Genomic DNA, 12930 nt, shown 5'->3' with positions numbered 1-12930 from the left:
GCACTTTTCTGTTTTGTGTGCGTGAAAGTGCGCACGATGCACGTCAGTCCTTCTCCGCTGGAATTCGACATAAACTAGGTGTGTCTGTCTGTGTGTGTGTGTGTGTGTGTGTGCGTGTGTGTGCGAGTGCACGCACGATGTTTCACATCACACTCAGTCTTTTCTTCCTTAGATTTCAAATCCACACATTTTATAAGTATTTGTACACCCTTTAACTTTTTTGCCGCGCGTTTCCTCCGGATTTTTTGTCATACGCCAAGCAAACAGTGTTTTGTGTTTTGTTTTGTTTTTTTGCAGGTAAATATCAGTGTGCTGTGTGGTTCTGTTCATCTTCACTCCTTTCACTGATACTTCTACATAAAATCCAGTCCAACCCATTAGGTTCAGTAATCACAAACCAATCAAAACCTGGGAATCCATCGAAGCTCAGAGGCAGGGATGAGATTAACGCAACACAAATGAGGAATAAAGTGATTTGGACAAAATAAACTTTATAATCTATCTGCAAATTTATTCTTTGGAGAGAAAATTCATGATTTCGGTGAGTTTAGTTCATTTTGCACAAATGAAAGGCAGATCAAAGAAATTAATGAAAAATAATAACAACAACGATGCTTGGAGAGGTCTAATCCCCAGGGGCCTAATAAAAGCCTCCAACTAAATAGCACAGAAAAAATACATAATGCAGTTGTTCATCGGGCGATCATACATTTATGAGATAGAATCAAATAGAAAGAGAAAAGACACATCCACAGTGTCCAAATGGGGATTTAAATGAAATATGTAACAGTGGAAGAAGTGACCATCACAATTCTTTAGGTGCAGTTTTGGTTTTACAGAGGTCGAAGACAAACGACTGACTTCAACCTGATCTGATAATTGACTCAACTAAGAACGCACCCCAGCCACCATGAAACACGGTGGTAGCCGCTTCATGCTGTGGGGGTTCCTTTTCCCCTCCGGCACAAACCCGGACCGAAAGCTCTGAACATAGACCGCCACATAGGAAACGGATTCAGTTCTTTCAGATTTGCTTCACAGTTATGCTCCACTGTAAATAACGTGACCAAGAAGCTTCCCCGGACGCGCAGAGGGACTTTTCTGAAAGGGGCGCTTCAAGTGTACAGCCGACAACACTTCTTTGAGGCACAACCCTGCTGCCTCAGATGGAGTCATGGGATTGAGATAAACATACACACGTAAACTGCAAAGAGAGAGAGATAGGGGGGAAAAGAACTGTGAGTCTGTTTGTTTCATCATTATAGCATTACAGGGAACTCAAGAGGACCTCCAGACGTACTTCTCCTTTATTTTTTTTTTTTCACTCCAAACTCCAGTGGAGTGTGGCCTTCCTCTTTTACGTGTGAAGGAATGACTGAACGGATGGAGAGAGGAGGATAAACGAGAGCGCTTGTTCCTCATTCCCTCGGCGTCTTGTTTGCTCGCTCCGCGTGGAGGACCCCTGCCAAAAGGAGAGGTGGTTGCTAGGATACAGGTGAACGGTTGGCATATAGGCGAGGAGACGGGTCCGTCATCGTGAATGGCAACCCGGAGAATGCAAAGGAGGGCGAGGGAGAGAGAGGCAGAGAGGGATGAAACGCACGCCGGAGGTCAGAGGTGAGCGTAAACACGGATAGGAAATGGAGGACAGATCGCCCCGAGAGCCAGACGGGGAGAGGGTCGCGGGGACGATCCGCGGCTGTCTGCTCCCTGAGCCGTGAGGTCGCGAGATTGCTCGAGTGTTAGGGAGGTGTTGTTTGCACTGCAGAGGGAAGAGGAAGATGGTGGTGACGAGGATGAGGATGATGAGAAGAAGGAGGACGCCCGGCGTGAGTGACAGGACAGGCCGGGGCGCGGGGAGGAGAAACCGGGGGGAGAGGCAGACGGAGGAGAGATGAAGGAGAACGCGGCCTCCCGAGGGCTTCTGTCACCTGGAATAACTGCGGGACTAATGTCTCCTAATTGATCACAGCCAGCAGAGAACAGAGGGACGGCCACCATGGCGAGATGAAAGGACGGAGGGAGACTGCAGAGGAGAAGAAGTCACGTCCAAACAAGTTGGGAAGGATAAAAAAAAAAACTAAATAAAGTGGGGGTGGGGAAAGAATAGGAGTCTTGGAAGACGGAGTGTGTAAACAAAAAAAAGGGAAAGAAAGGTGTGATAGATGACAGGCTTGTCAGGCTAGTTGCGTCCGGGTGGACTGTTTTCACATTCCCATGCATATGCACACAATCCCCCCAACACACACACACACACACACACGTACAGGTGCGCCCTTGACTTCTATGAGTAAACTCCTGCTAGCGGGCGCCGGTGTCACCTTTTGCGGCCGTGTTTCAAATGAATGTGCGCGTGAGTGTGTGACTGGTGAATTTGTCCGGCTCCGTGGCGTACCCCCAACGTGGCACCGTCGCCTCTGATGAATGAGAGGACCCCGCGCTTGTGCGCGCGCACCCACACCACGTATTCATTTATTTTTATATATATATATATATATATATATATATATATATATATATATATATATATATATATATATATATATTTTAAGGCTTCTCTCTCTCTCTTTTTCTGTCTCTTTCTCCCGCCTCCTCCGTGTGTTGATTAAACAGAGCCAGCACGCGCACAAACACTGTCATCGAGTGTGACCTTCACGCCTTGAAGCCGACCACTTCCCATCCATCACCGCCGTCTTGGCTGCTCCAGACTGATCACAATCGCTTACTTGCCCCGCCGCCGCTCCTCCGGGCGAGAAGTGCCTCACTCGGGCGAGTTCCCGTCACCGTTTCCTGCCCGTAATAACATGCTAATGGCTTTATCGTTCACAGCTGTGCAGTTAGCAAAGTAAATACATAATAATCAAATTCATATCCGCAACTCGGAGGTCTCGCGCGACGCATGCTGGGTTAAGCAGAGCAACTCAGTCAAGTGTAAGAAACGTGGAGGGGGGGGAAGATTAAAGATGAATATTTCTGTCCAAAATAATACATATATTACTAGCTAGAAGGAAAAAAACAAAACAAAACTCTTCATTGTATTAAAAATGCATTTCAAAGTATTTTCAACTGAGTTTGTTTTGGTGGGTATGTATCAATATTAATGTCACAGTTATTATAGGTTGAGCCATAAATAAAACCTTCACTCTCTTGGAGTCAGCCATTGCTCATTTGGGAAAAGTGCTGGAGTTTTGTTCATATCATGCAATTACTAGTGTAATTGTTTACATCAACTGCTCATAATGAGCTATTTATCGACACCAAAGTTGTAGTTTTTGCATAATGCGATGCCATTACTAAATTATACTATTACCCTTAAACAGCTGCTTGTAATTTGCTATCAGTAGTGGAGTAGCCTACATACTGTCTCTTGTAAATTTGGCAAGTTATTTCAAGTGTTTGTTTTGAGATATTAGCAATAGTTTAGATGTTTGACAGCAAAATTGTTTCATCTTGTGTAATTGGCAATGTTATTATATGTAATTAATTAGTTGCAGTAGCAGCTAATGACAAGAAATTGGGAACAGAATAAAAATGCAGCTTTTGGGTCGTTTTTTAATCACTCCTGTTATCACATGTAATTACTGCTTATGCTGCATGTGAGAAGAAGATGTGTAACGTGTTAAAGAAAAATCTACTAATATTTAGAAAATATAATGGCCAAATTTGTAACGAGTTTTTACATGTTTCAAATATCAACTGGTTTTTAAAGAGAAATAGGGTTTCAACTTTATCTAGTTTTTTTTCATCAAGCGTTTTAATCAGTCACATAATTGAATTTGTAAAAGGATTTTAAGCTGATATCTCCAAATAGTTGAATTTCTCTTACTGCGGTAGTACCCTGTTATTGCATGTTATTGGAAGTTCAACTAAATAATACTTTCTTTCAAATATTTGTTTTAATTAAATTTGTCAGCTTAAGTTTTTTGGGAGGGGGGTTTCCCTTGAAGCAAACCTCTGTAGCTGACGATATTATCTTCCTGTTTTTAGATGTAGAAAGAAGCAATAAGCATTAAGGAAAGAGTGCAACCACTTTGTAATACGCAAACTTTTTTATTACCTTTTATTTGTGTTATTATTATCCTCTCAAGGTTTCAGCCAAAAAGAAAAAAAAAACAGTCGAGTCGGTGGCTCCGCTCCAAAGCCGGCTCCTTGACCCCTCCGTCCCCTCTCGCGTCGCATGCGGCTTCCCTTCTGCTGATCCAAGGTGGAACAGTGAGAGGTCAGGATGTGTCGCTCATGCCAGCGTAGGTGTCCGTGTACATGTGCATCTTTGGCGTGTGCGTGCCACGTGTTTCTCTTTTTTTTTGGGAGGTGAAGGCACTGCTGGGGCATATGGCGGGAGGCGGGGATTGGGGCATACGGATCTTGGACGTGGAGCGTGTGTCGGCGGCAGCGGGGCCTGTCGCGCTGATAAAGGTTAGGATCGTGCGGCACGCTGCCAGTCCAGGAAAAAGGGGCAGGGCACGGCGCAAGGTGCTACACCATCTGCACCGCGAGGGATGAATGGGTCATCTGCTCTGGTCAGGGGATACAACGTAGGGTGCGCAGTTGTTTTGGGTTCTAACATTCCTCTCTTTTTCTTTTTTAGATAAGTTTGCAGTTTTTTTTTTCTTCAATTTTTTATTTATTTTTTGCTTCTGCAGTTCTTGAACCAGCGTGCCTCAGCTTGCTGCATTCATTTATTTCCTAATTCATTTTTTTCATTTACTGCAGGTCTTATCCGGGCCCGATCGTTAGTCCAATTAGGCCCCCACGACGCTCGACTTGTTCTCTGTTTAAAACAGACGACTGAAGATTTTTTTTTCTTTTCCTTCCCCACTTGCTTGTTCTCCGTCACTTCCCTCGGTTTCTTTTCAGCTCCTCCGTCTCCTGGCCTTCCAAGACGCACTCTGTCTTTTCATCCTCACTCATTCTCTGCCGCTTTCTGATGTGTGATAAGATAGCATAGTTCCTCATATCCTGTTTCTAATACAGATCGATGAGAGGGAGAGGACTGGAGGTGGGGCTGGGATGAGGTGAGGCAGAGCGGCTTGATGTGGGGAGGAGGGAGGGTCACGGAGCAGATATGTGAAAAGGAAATGAAGATTCAGAAAGGAGGACATCACTCTGATGCACATCTCTTTTCATTTAACCAATCACCCACACACACACACGCATGCTTGCACGCACGTGGCTTCTGCCGTGGCGGTGGGTCCTGTCAATATTTCAGCACCGGTAAAGAAGCCATTTTTCAGCTGTGATTTACTAAGTTGCTTTCTTCTCGTTTTGTGCAGGTAAGAGCCGCCAGCATCTCGCATAACCTTTTGTGTTGCAGTCAATTACAGTTCAGTTGCATCAGCTGGGTGAGGAGGTCCCACCGGGCCTCGCAGCTTTGCGCGCTTGTTGTTAATACCGTGCAATTTGCAGCATGCATACGCTGATGCACACACACACACACACATATATACGCTGGCAGACAGTTTGTCTCTCGGAGTCGATGTGACCCCCCAAGGGCAGCAGGCAGCCGTCAGCCGCCCCCGTCCTTTTGTCTGAGACTCTAACTGATCTCAGCAAGAGGAGCGTCTTCAGACAGTGCGGGCTGCCTTATTTATAGGTTACATGAGTGGATTTCATGAGGTAAATTTTACGTAATATCCCAAAAGGCCTGACTGTTGAGAACTTGGCCCAGCGTGTTTTTTTTTCTCCCTTCGTTCCTCTGATATCAGCAGTGGGAGCTGCTGCAATTGGAGAGAAATTGATTTCTGCACTTCAGTTCTGGATAAGTATGGAAAGATGTTAATGTTGACAAAGATCGTTCCCAATCGCATCGTCGAAGGATTAGATTCATCTATAGATCCATTTATCTGTCGTTTGGTCTATCCAATCATCTGTCCATTCATCCAATCATCCATCCATCCACCCTCCCCGCTTCATTCATCAATATAGCTCTTTTCTTAGCCCTGTGTGTGTGTGTGCGTGTGTGTGTGTGTGTGTGTGTGTGTGTGTGTGTGTGTGTGTGTGTGTGTGTGTGTGTGTGTGTGTGTGTGTGTGTGCGTGCTTTGGCTTAGTCTGCAAACAAACCAAAGCAGCCAAGAACAGAGAGCCCCTATGAGATAGCTAGGAAGGGGTGGAGCATTGGACCAATTAGAAGCCAGGCTGAGACTGGGAGGGGCCGGTCTGTGCTACAATTACCGTCGTAATTGAGGTCAGAGTTGTTAATTTACTGGTGAATTAGAACAGTTAATATGCATTTATCTGGATGGCCAGGGGAGAACGGAAACATGCTCTTCGTGTGTGTTTGCGTGTGTGTGTAAGTGTGCTCTTTGTGTAATTTTACATGCGATGCAAGAGATCACATATAAATACATGCATGAGGCCGCGCTGCATCTTTGGCGCAATTAGCAGCATCACAAGTAGTTCAGTTGGATCAGCCGTGTAAAGAGGCAGCAGCAGAAGAATGGCGAGAGACAAGAGAAGAGTTTCAGCATTTCCACGTTTTCCAGAGAACAGGATGATGATGATGTAATATTTTCCACCTGGTGGACATGCAGTGCACAAAGTCACCTCTCTCCGTCACTGGCTCTCTTCCCCCACCTTCACTCGAGCAGAAATCAATTTACACCCTTTAACTTTGAAACATACAAATATTGCTGGGACACGCACAGGTGAGCTGGTTTTGTGTCGTCCTCTGATCTGCTACAGGATTAAAAACGCCGGTAATTCCCCTCTTGGTCATCCACGGCGCGGGGGAGGAGGAGGCTTCACCTTCGTGTCTTTGCCGCATCATCTCTGATTTTCTCTTTTTTTTTCCTTCTTTTGCTAGAGTTCTTGACCGCTGACCTCTCTGCCAGCGCCCGATCCGCCGCCTCCTTCCTCCCCCATCCGCACCATCATCTGTCTTCTCTCTTTTTTTCTTTTTCTTTTTTTGTCACAGGACCCCGTGTGTCATAGTGGGTTTTTTTTTCTTGCTCTCTTTCAAATTCTGCCTTCTGCAGATGATACAGGCGAGCACTTTGCCTTGCTGAATTATGAATTGGGAAAATATAAAAAATAAAAAAAAAAACTCCATGAAGTAGCTGATCTATTTTTAATCCAACACGCTTGTTTGTTATACCTGCTGCTCGGTGATCTGCCCCCGTATGCCTGTGTGTACACGTGTGTTGTTGTTTTTTTGTGTGCTATGTGCTCATCTGTTGAGCTGAATACATGAAGAAGGCAGAGCTTAAAAAGAGAAACTCACACTAAGACAGTCTGAATCCCCTGTTCTCCCCGTGCCTGTCAGTGGATTTGAACTGAGATGGGCTTTACAGGCTCTGCATTTAATAGAGACTAGAAAACAGTAATTAAAGCAAATGCAACCAGCAAGAAAAATGCTTAAAATTATGTCGGCGCAAAGCTCAATACATCAGTTTCTGCAGAGTTTTTTGTTGGGGCTTTTTTTCTTAAATTACACTCAGACGTCGTCAGACGTGCTGCTGTGACCGTGGAGGAGGAGGCTGGTAAAGATGATGATAACAAGTGTCTGGCCTCTCTTTGTGCTCCTTGTGTCTTGCTGCAAAGAAACCTGTTGACGGAGTGTTGGCTTTGCTTTTGTCACGGAGGAGTAAGTGTGCCATCTGTTGGTCAACCTTCCTCTGCTGCTCCTGCCTTCAAACAACAAGAGCCGCATTCCAAAGGAACCTCGACGGGATTCATGGCGGATTTTACGCGATAACCAGAAAGTGGCGGATAATTTTGAAGTCCGAGGAAAACGAAAACGTTTTCTGGTTGTTTTTTTTTTTTCCACAAACAAAAAGCTTAAAAGTGTGGCATGGATACTGTGTGGAACAACTCTTGACTCAAGCAGCTTCGCAAAACTTGAGACGGAAACTTTGACCTTTTCCTTCCCAGCATCGTTGCTCCAGGTCTGTCAAAGACCTGGGGCAACTCCAGATCTTTGAAACTCATTTTTCAAGTTTCTCGACTTGATTTACATTGTGGGCTTTGACTAGACCATCTGAGCGCATGCTGAGTCTTTGGCTGTATATCTGTAGAGCTGTATAAACAAGGAACCTCGTCTTAGTGCCACAGAGGTTTACTGTTGTTATCTCCATCCATCTTCCCATCAATATCCTCCACAACCCATGATGCTGCCATCACCGTGTTTTATGGTGAGCATGATCTCTGAAGGGCTGATGTGAAGTTTTTTGTTTTTCTGCACATAGATCCATTCTGGTCTCATCTGACCACATCACCTTCCTGAACATGCTGGCCTTGCCTCTGTGACAAACTACTAACATAACGTTTAGATTTTTTATTTTTATTTTTTTTTAACGGTACGCTTCCATAAAGACCGGACAAAAAGTTTTCCTGTCAAGATTCTCTTAACGTGAGTCGTCCTTCAAAGTTTACCTGCGTCTTTGATTAATCGTCCCTTTGACCGACCTATTAGTTCACGTGGACTGTTCTCTGCCGGACCTTTGAAGCTTCGCATTGTGTTTATTTTCTAACTCTGCTTTTAAACCAATTCTCCACGCTCTCAGCCCTGACTGTTTGCAAATTGTAAAAGAGGAATCATAAAATATCAGTTTTTTTGCGGAAAACACATGCGTGTCCATGGCCTCGCCGAGACGTAAACCAGACGAACACACACACAGGCACACAGTGAGCTAACCGCAGTGCTGTCTGCTGTCTGTTGTGTTCTTGGAGGTGACCTAGAATGAGAACGGCGTCACAATAGATCCACAATTGCTTACTGTCTCCAACTGATTCAATAGGCAATCTTTCTATCGACGGCTCTCTGTGATACCATCTGTGTGTGTGTGGGTGTGTGTGGGTGTATGAGTGTGCGTTATCTATAAGGAAGGACAGGGCAAAGATAAGAAAAGGGGGGAATTCAAAGAAAAAAGATGGAAAGGAAAGAAGGCTGGTAGCGATTTTAAAGAAGGGGTCAAAGTTCGGATATGAGAGAACAGAGACAGGGGGCGCCCTCGCCTCACCCGCTCTGTTTCTTGTTTTCTATCCAAACCCTCCACTCGCAGCCCCTCCAATCTCCCAGCACTCCATAAAAAATAAATAAATAAAAAAAAGAGCTGACAGTGTAGGCCGGGAAGCAGCCAAGGTGTCAGCGCTTTCCTTTGACCGGGAAGCAGGAGAGGGGAGAGAAGTGGAGAGAGGCTGATGAAACACACAAAAAAGGAGGAAACAAAAAAAACACTGAACCGAGAGAGAGGAGAAAGAAAGGAGTTTTTTTTTGTTCCCCCCATAGCAAATCCCGAATCCGCATCCCTGCTTCCTGAAACTTTTACGCTCCACTCGGTGTGTGCAAACCCTCGGCAAGTGCAGATAGGATTTTGACAAGATGGAAATTGATTCCTGGGCTCCACATGCAGGTGTTGTGAGTCCTGCTCCCGTCTTGAAGAGAGGGGCAGCGTCGCCTTCATAATGCAGTCTAACGCCGCCGTGCATTCACGCCTCCATATGCCCTCCGAGCCCACTTCACAGGACTCGCAGAGCTGGAGGTGCCTTTTAACGTTAAGTCACCTTCAAACAATGCATCTCAATCAACTGAGCTTTGGAGATCAAAACAGTCATTCATAAAAGAAACGAAACATACCTCTCACTGAGGACATTATTGAACTAGTAAGGCGAGAGAATGCTTGGCGTTTTTTCTTCCCCCCTCCCTCGTCTTGTATTTGTGGCTGGAGGAGGCGTTGTGCAGGGTTTGGGGGTGGTGGGCAGCGATGAGGGAAGAGACACGGGGAGAGTAAAGAGCTGACAAAGTGAAGAGCGAACCCACTCGAGGAGCCTCGTGCCACCAGCACACACAATAACACAACAGAGGACAAAGGGAGAGGAGAATGTAGAGGAGAGCCGTGGAGTGTTCCCTTCAGAGAGGAATCTGTCACTCGCTCTCTGCGAGACGGTGCAAAAGGGTTCCAAAATAAAAAGAAAAATGCAACAGATGCCGAAGAACGCTCTGGGAGAGAGAGTGAGAAAGAGAGAGGCTGAGGCAGGGAAGGAACTCGACAGAAAGGAGACGTTTGAGATTCCTTAATTGCGTGATCTTTACAGGCTCGGCTTCTGCGTTCCGCCGTGTTTCATTAACTGCGGCGTGTGTGTGCGGGTGTGTGTGTGTGTGTGTGAGTGCGCTGCGAAACGTATTGCACCGTCACATACATGTGCGTCTCCATAAGTCGGAAAAATGTACTTGTTTTAGTCTTTCAAGTCGAGCTCGTCTGCTAACGTAAAGCAATGAAACTTCAGGGGGGGTTTTTTAGTTAATTTCGATGTTTATGGCTCGCAGAACAAAATTCCCGGGGTGTAGCGTCTCATAAAATTAGAATATTACGTAAGATCAATAGAATAGAAAAAAAAATGCTGTGTTGTGACATTATGTGACGCTACGTTACATTATGCCTAAGAACCTGGCTCTTTATGTAGAGCTGCATCCAAGAATGGAAAGTTAAGAGGAAGGAAAAAATGTGCACAACTAACAGAGACAGCTGGAGTCTTGAGAGAGCTCGGAAGTAAAGCTGGTTGACGTGTTTGAAGTAGTTTCATAAGGTCCAGCTGGACGTGGGGCAGAACTGGACTCTTTCTGTCTGCCTGAACCAGTGGCCGTGTTTTAAAGTCCACATATTGGATAAATGCTCGAGGAACGGCGTGAAATGTAAACATTTAGCAGTAATTCAAAAGTCCAAAGTCCAGGACGACTTAGAGATCACGCTTACCTATATTGTCAAGCATTATGGACATACTGATTTCACTTCCCAGCACGACTTCCAAGTATTGAATAGATACTGTGCGGTTTGTGGAAATACTTCTCACTTGGCTGACATTTTTGTTATCAAACTCCTTCTTTCTTTTTCTTTTTTTTTTAATCATTCTTATGTAATATTCTAATTTTCCAGAAAGCTGAATTCTGGGTTTTCATTAGCCACAGTCACCAAAACTCGGGAAAAGCTCGGAACGCATCAGGCCGTGTGAAATAAGCCGGGCTAACATCTGAAGTTTCCAGTTGAATTCCTGAAATAAATGAACCTTTCGATGGTGTCCTCAGTCACGGGGGGCTTCACTCTTAAAAGAAGGTTGTTCTGCTGATGAGCTTTGTCGTCTGTCCTCTCCTCCAGCCCTCCTCTCCGGCCTCGCTCACATGTCTCTCTGCTTCTCCTCCCCTCCGTGTCTCTGTGTGCAGCGATCAACTTGCTGGGTCTGACGTGGCAGCTGAAACCCTCTGACGGCCCTCTGTTAAACAACGGACTGGGAGCCGGTCTGCCTGTCAACAGTGACGTGGCCACACTGCCCTCTGGAGGCAGAGGTATGAACTGTCAGCTGCACACCCGACACCGACGAGAAGCGCTGTAGCAGAGGGGGTGTGGGTATGTGGGGGTGGGTGGAGATAATACTTTTACCCCCTGGAAAAAAAAAGTGTTTTGTTGTTGTTGAAATATTTTCAATGTGCTGCATTCGTGATTAAACATGCGCACCGCTTTCTTGTGAGCAGTCCTCTTAAAGAATCATATTTCGATCCATTTTTTAAAAGAAAAACATCAATCCATCTTCTGCATGAATAAACCGGCTTCAGCCTGTATTTGGCCACATTTTCACTCCTGTTAGAAAAGAGAGAAACATCGACGGGGAGCTGGGCGGTACCTCCAAAAGCCGTATTTGCTCGGTAACACACAGTTCGATAGATTTTTCTTCTTTTTCTTTTTCCTCTCAAACACACCCGCGTATGAAATATTGATGCGGCCGGTGACGCAGCACTGGATGCGGCGTCCTGTTTTAAACACAGCCGGTTTGTGTCGAGCCCAGTTTATCTTTTCACTCGGCGGCGAGGTGAAAACCACCCTCTCTCACCTCCTCTCTCTTTAAAGGGCCCCATGCGGCTTCCTATCTGTTCTTGCTCGATGTGTCTCTGAAGCACGCTCGCTCGCAGACGTGCTCTTGCTCTGTGTCTGTACAGTCGGCATTAATGAGCGGACTGCTCCGTTCCCCAGCCATCTAGGCCAGATGCTGCTGCTGCTGCTGCTGCCTGCCGTTCTGTACTCACTGCTACTTTCATTTCTTCACACACGCACACTTGCTCTCAGACTCCGTCTTTTTCCGGCTGCTCTCTGACACGCCTCCGTTAGATGGCTGACCTGATTGCAGGATGCCGCGTGTGTTTTTCTGGTTTTCGCCGCGCTCCGCGGCCCTGGAGCTGAGGTTCCGTCAGCCCCCCATCATTTCAGTCCTGCAGGCTTTGGGGACAGAGTTGTACGTCCAGATGCAAAGGACTGCGTGGGGAAAGCTGAGAATCCAAAGATCAAGATCGCTGCTGATCCCGCACAGATGCTGAACAAGCGTAAAGAAAACCTACAGTGAGATGAAAAATTTACTTTTGCCCTCTCACGGATTTCTCCAACCTTGAGTAAATAAAAAAACGTCTTCAATTGATGAGTTGTAATAAGAGGCTTTGAGTCTTCAATATCACAGGATTGTGGACCTTTGAACCCCACCATGACGCCATTTTGTCTTTGTTGTCCTTGAATCATGAACACTGACCCTGAGCTGAGGCATGTGAGACACACTGTACTATAGATCTTGTTCTTGGTTCTTTGGGGAAGTTGTTGATGGGCTCTTTCATAATTTGACTGCTTACCATATTCCCTCCGTTTTGTGGATAATGGCTGTCGGTGTAGCTTTCAGCCTTACAGATGAAATTGTAAGTGTTTCCAGACGGACTTCGTTTCTCGATGTGCTGCCGTTTGAGGTTCTGAATCCTACTTCATGTTGTCAGTAAGGTTCTATTGATGTATATTTTGTCTCTTATTCAACAAGCTCGGCTTTAGCTAGTAAACCTGAGCCAAAGTATGAGGTTGATCGCCGTTAATCTATGATTTAGAGGATTTGCTTTTGATGGCTCAAAATTGTCTTTGTAAACATTTAAATACTTCAAATGATCTTTTATGAATGTTAAAATTGATT

General features: G+C 45.5%; 1 protein-coding gene across 4 annotated transcripts in view; it reads left to right on the top strand.

Annotated features, from left to right (window-relative positions):
• Positions 1-12930, top strand: part of tenm2a (teneurin transmembrane protein 2a) — a 272708-nt gene that overhangs the window by 214701 nt on the left and 45077 nt on the right. For all 4 annotated transcript variants that reach the window (XM_055034285.1, XM_055034286.1, XM_055034288.1 and 1 more), the window contains one exon: positions 11156-11278. In XM_055034285.1, the coding sequence (XP_054890260.1) occupies positions 11156-11278 (123 nt within the window). The remainder of the gene's footprint in view (positions 1-11155; positions 11279-12930) is intronic.

This window comes from Poeciliopsis prolifica, unplaced genomic scaffold, assembly GCF_027474105.1.
Source record: "Poeciliopsis prolifica strain line A6 unplaced genomic scaffold, Auburn_PproV2 SCAFFOLD009, whole genome shotgun sequence".
Classification (NCBI taxonomy): domain Eukaryota; kingdom Metazoa; phylum Chordata; class Actinopteri; order Cyprinodontiformes; family Poeciliidae; genus Poeciliopsis; species Poeciliopsis prolifica.
Note: the sequence above shows the minus strand (reverse complement) of the source record. Positions and strands in the feature narration are given on the sequence as shown.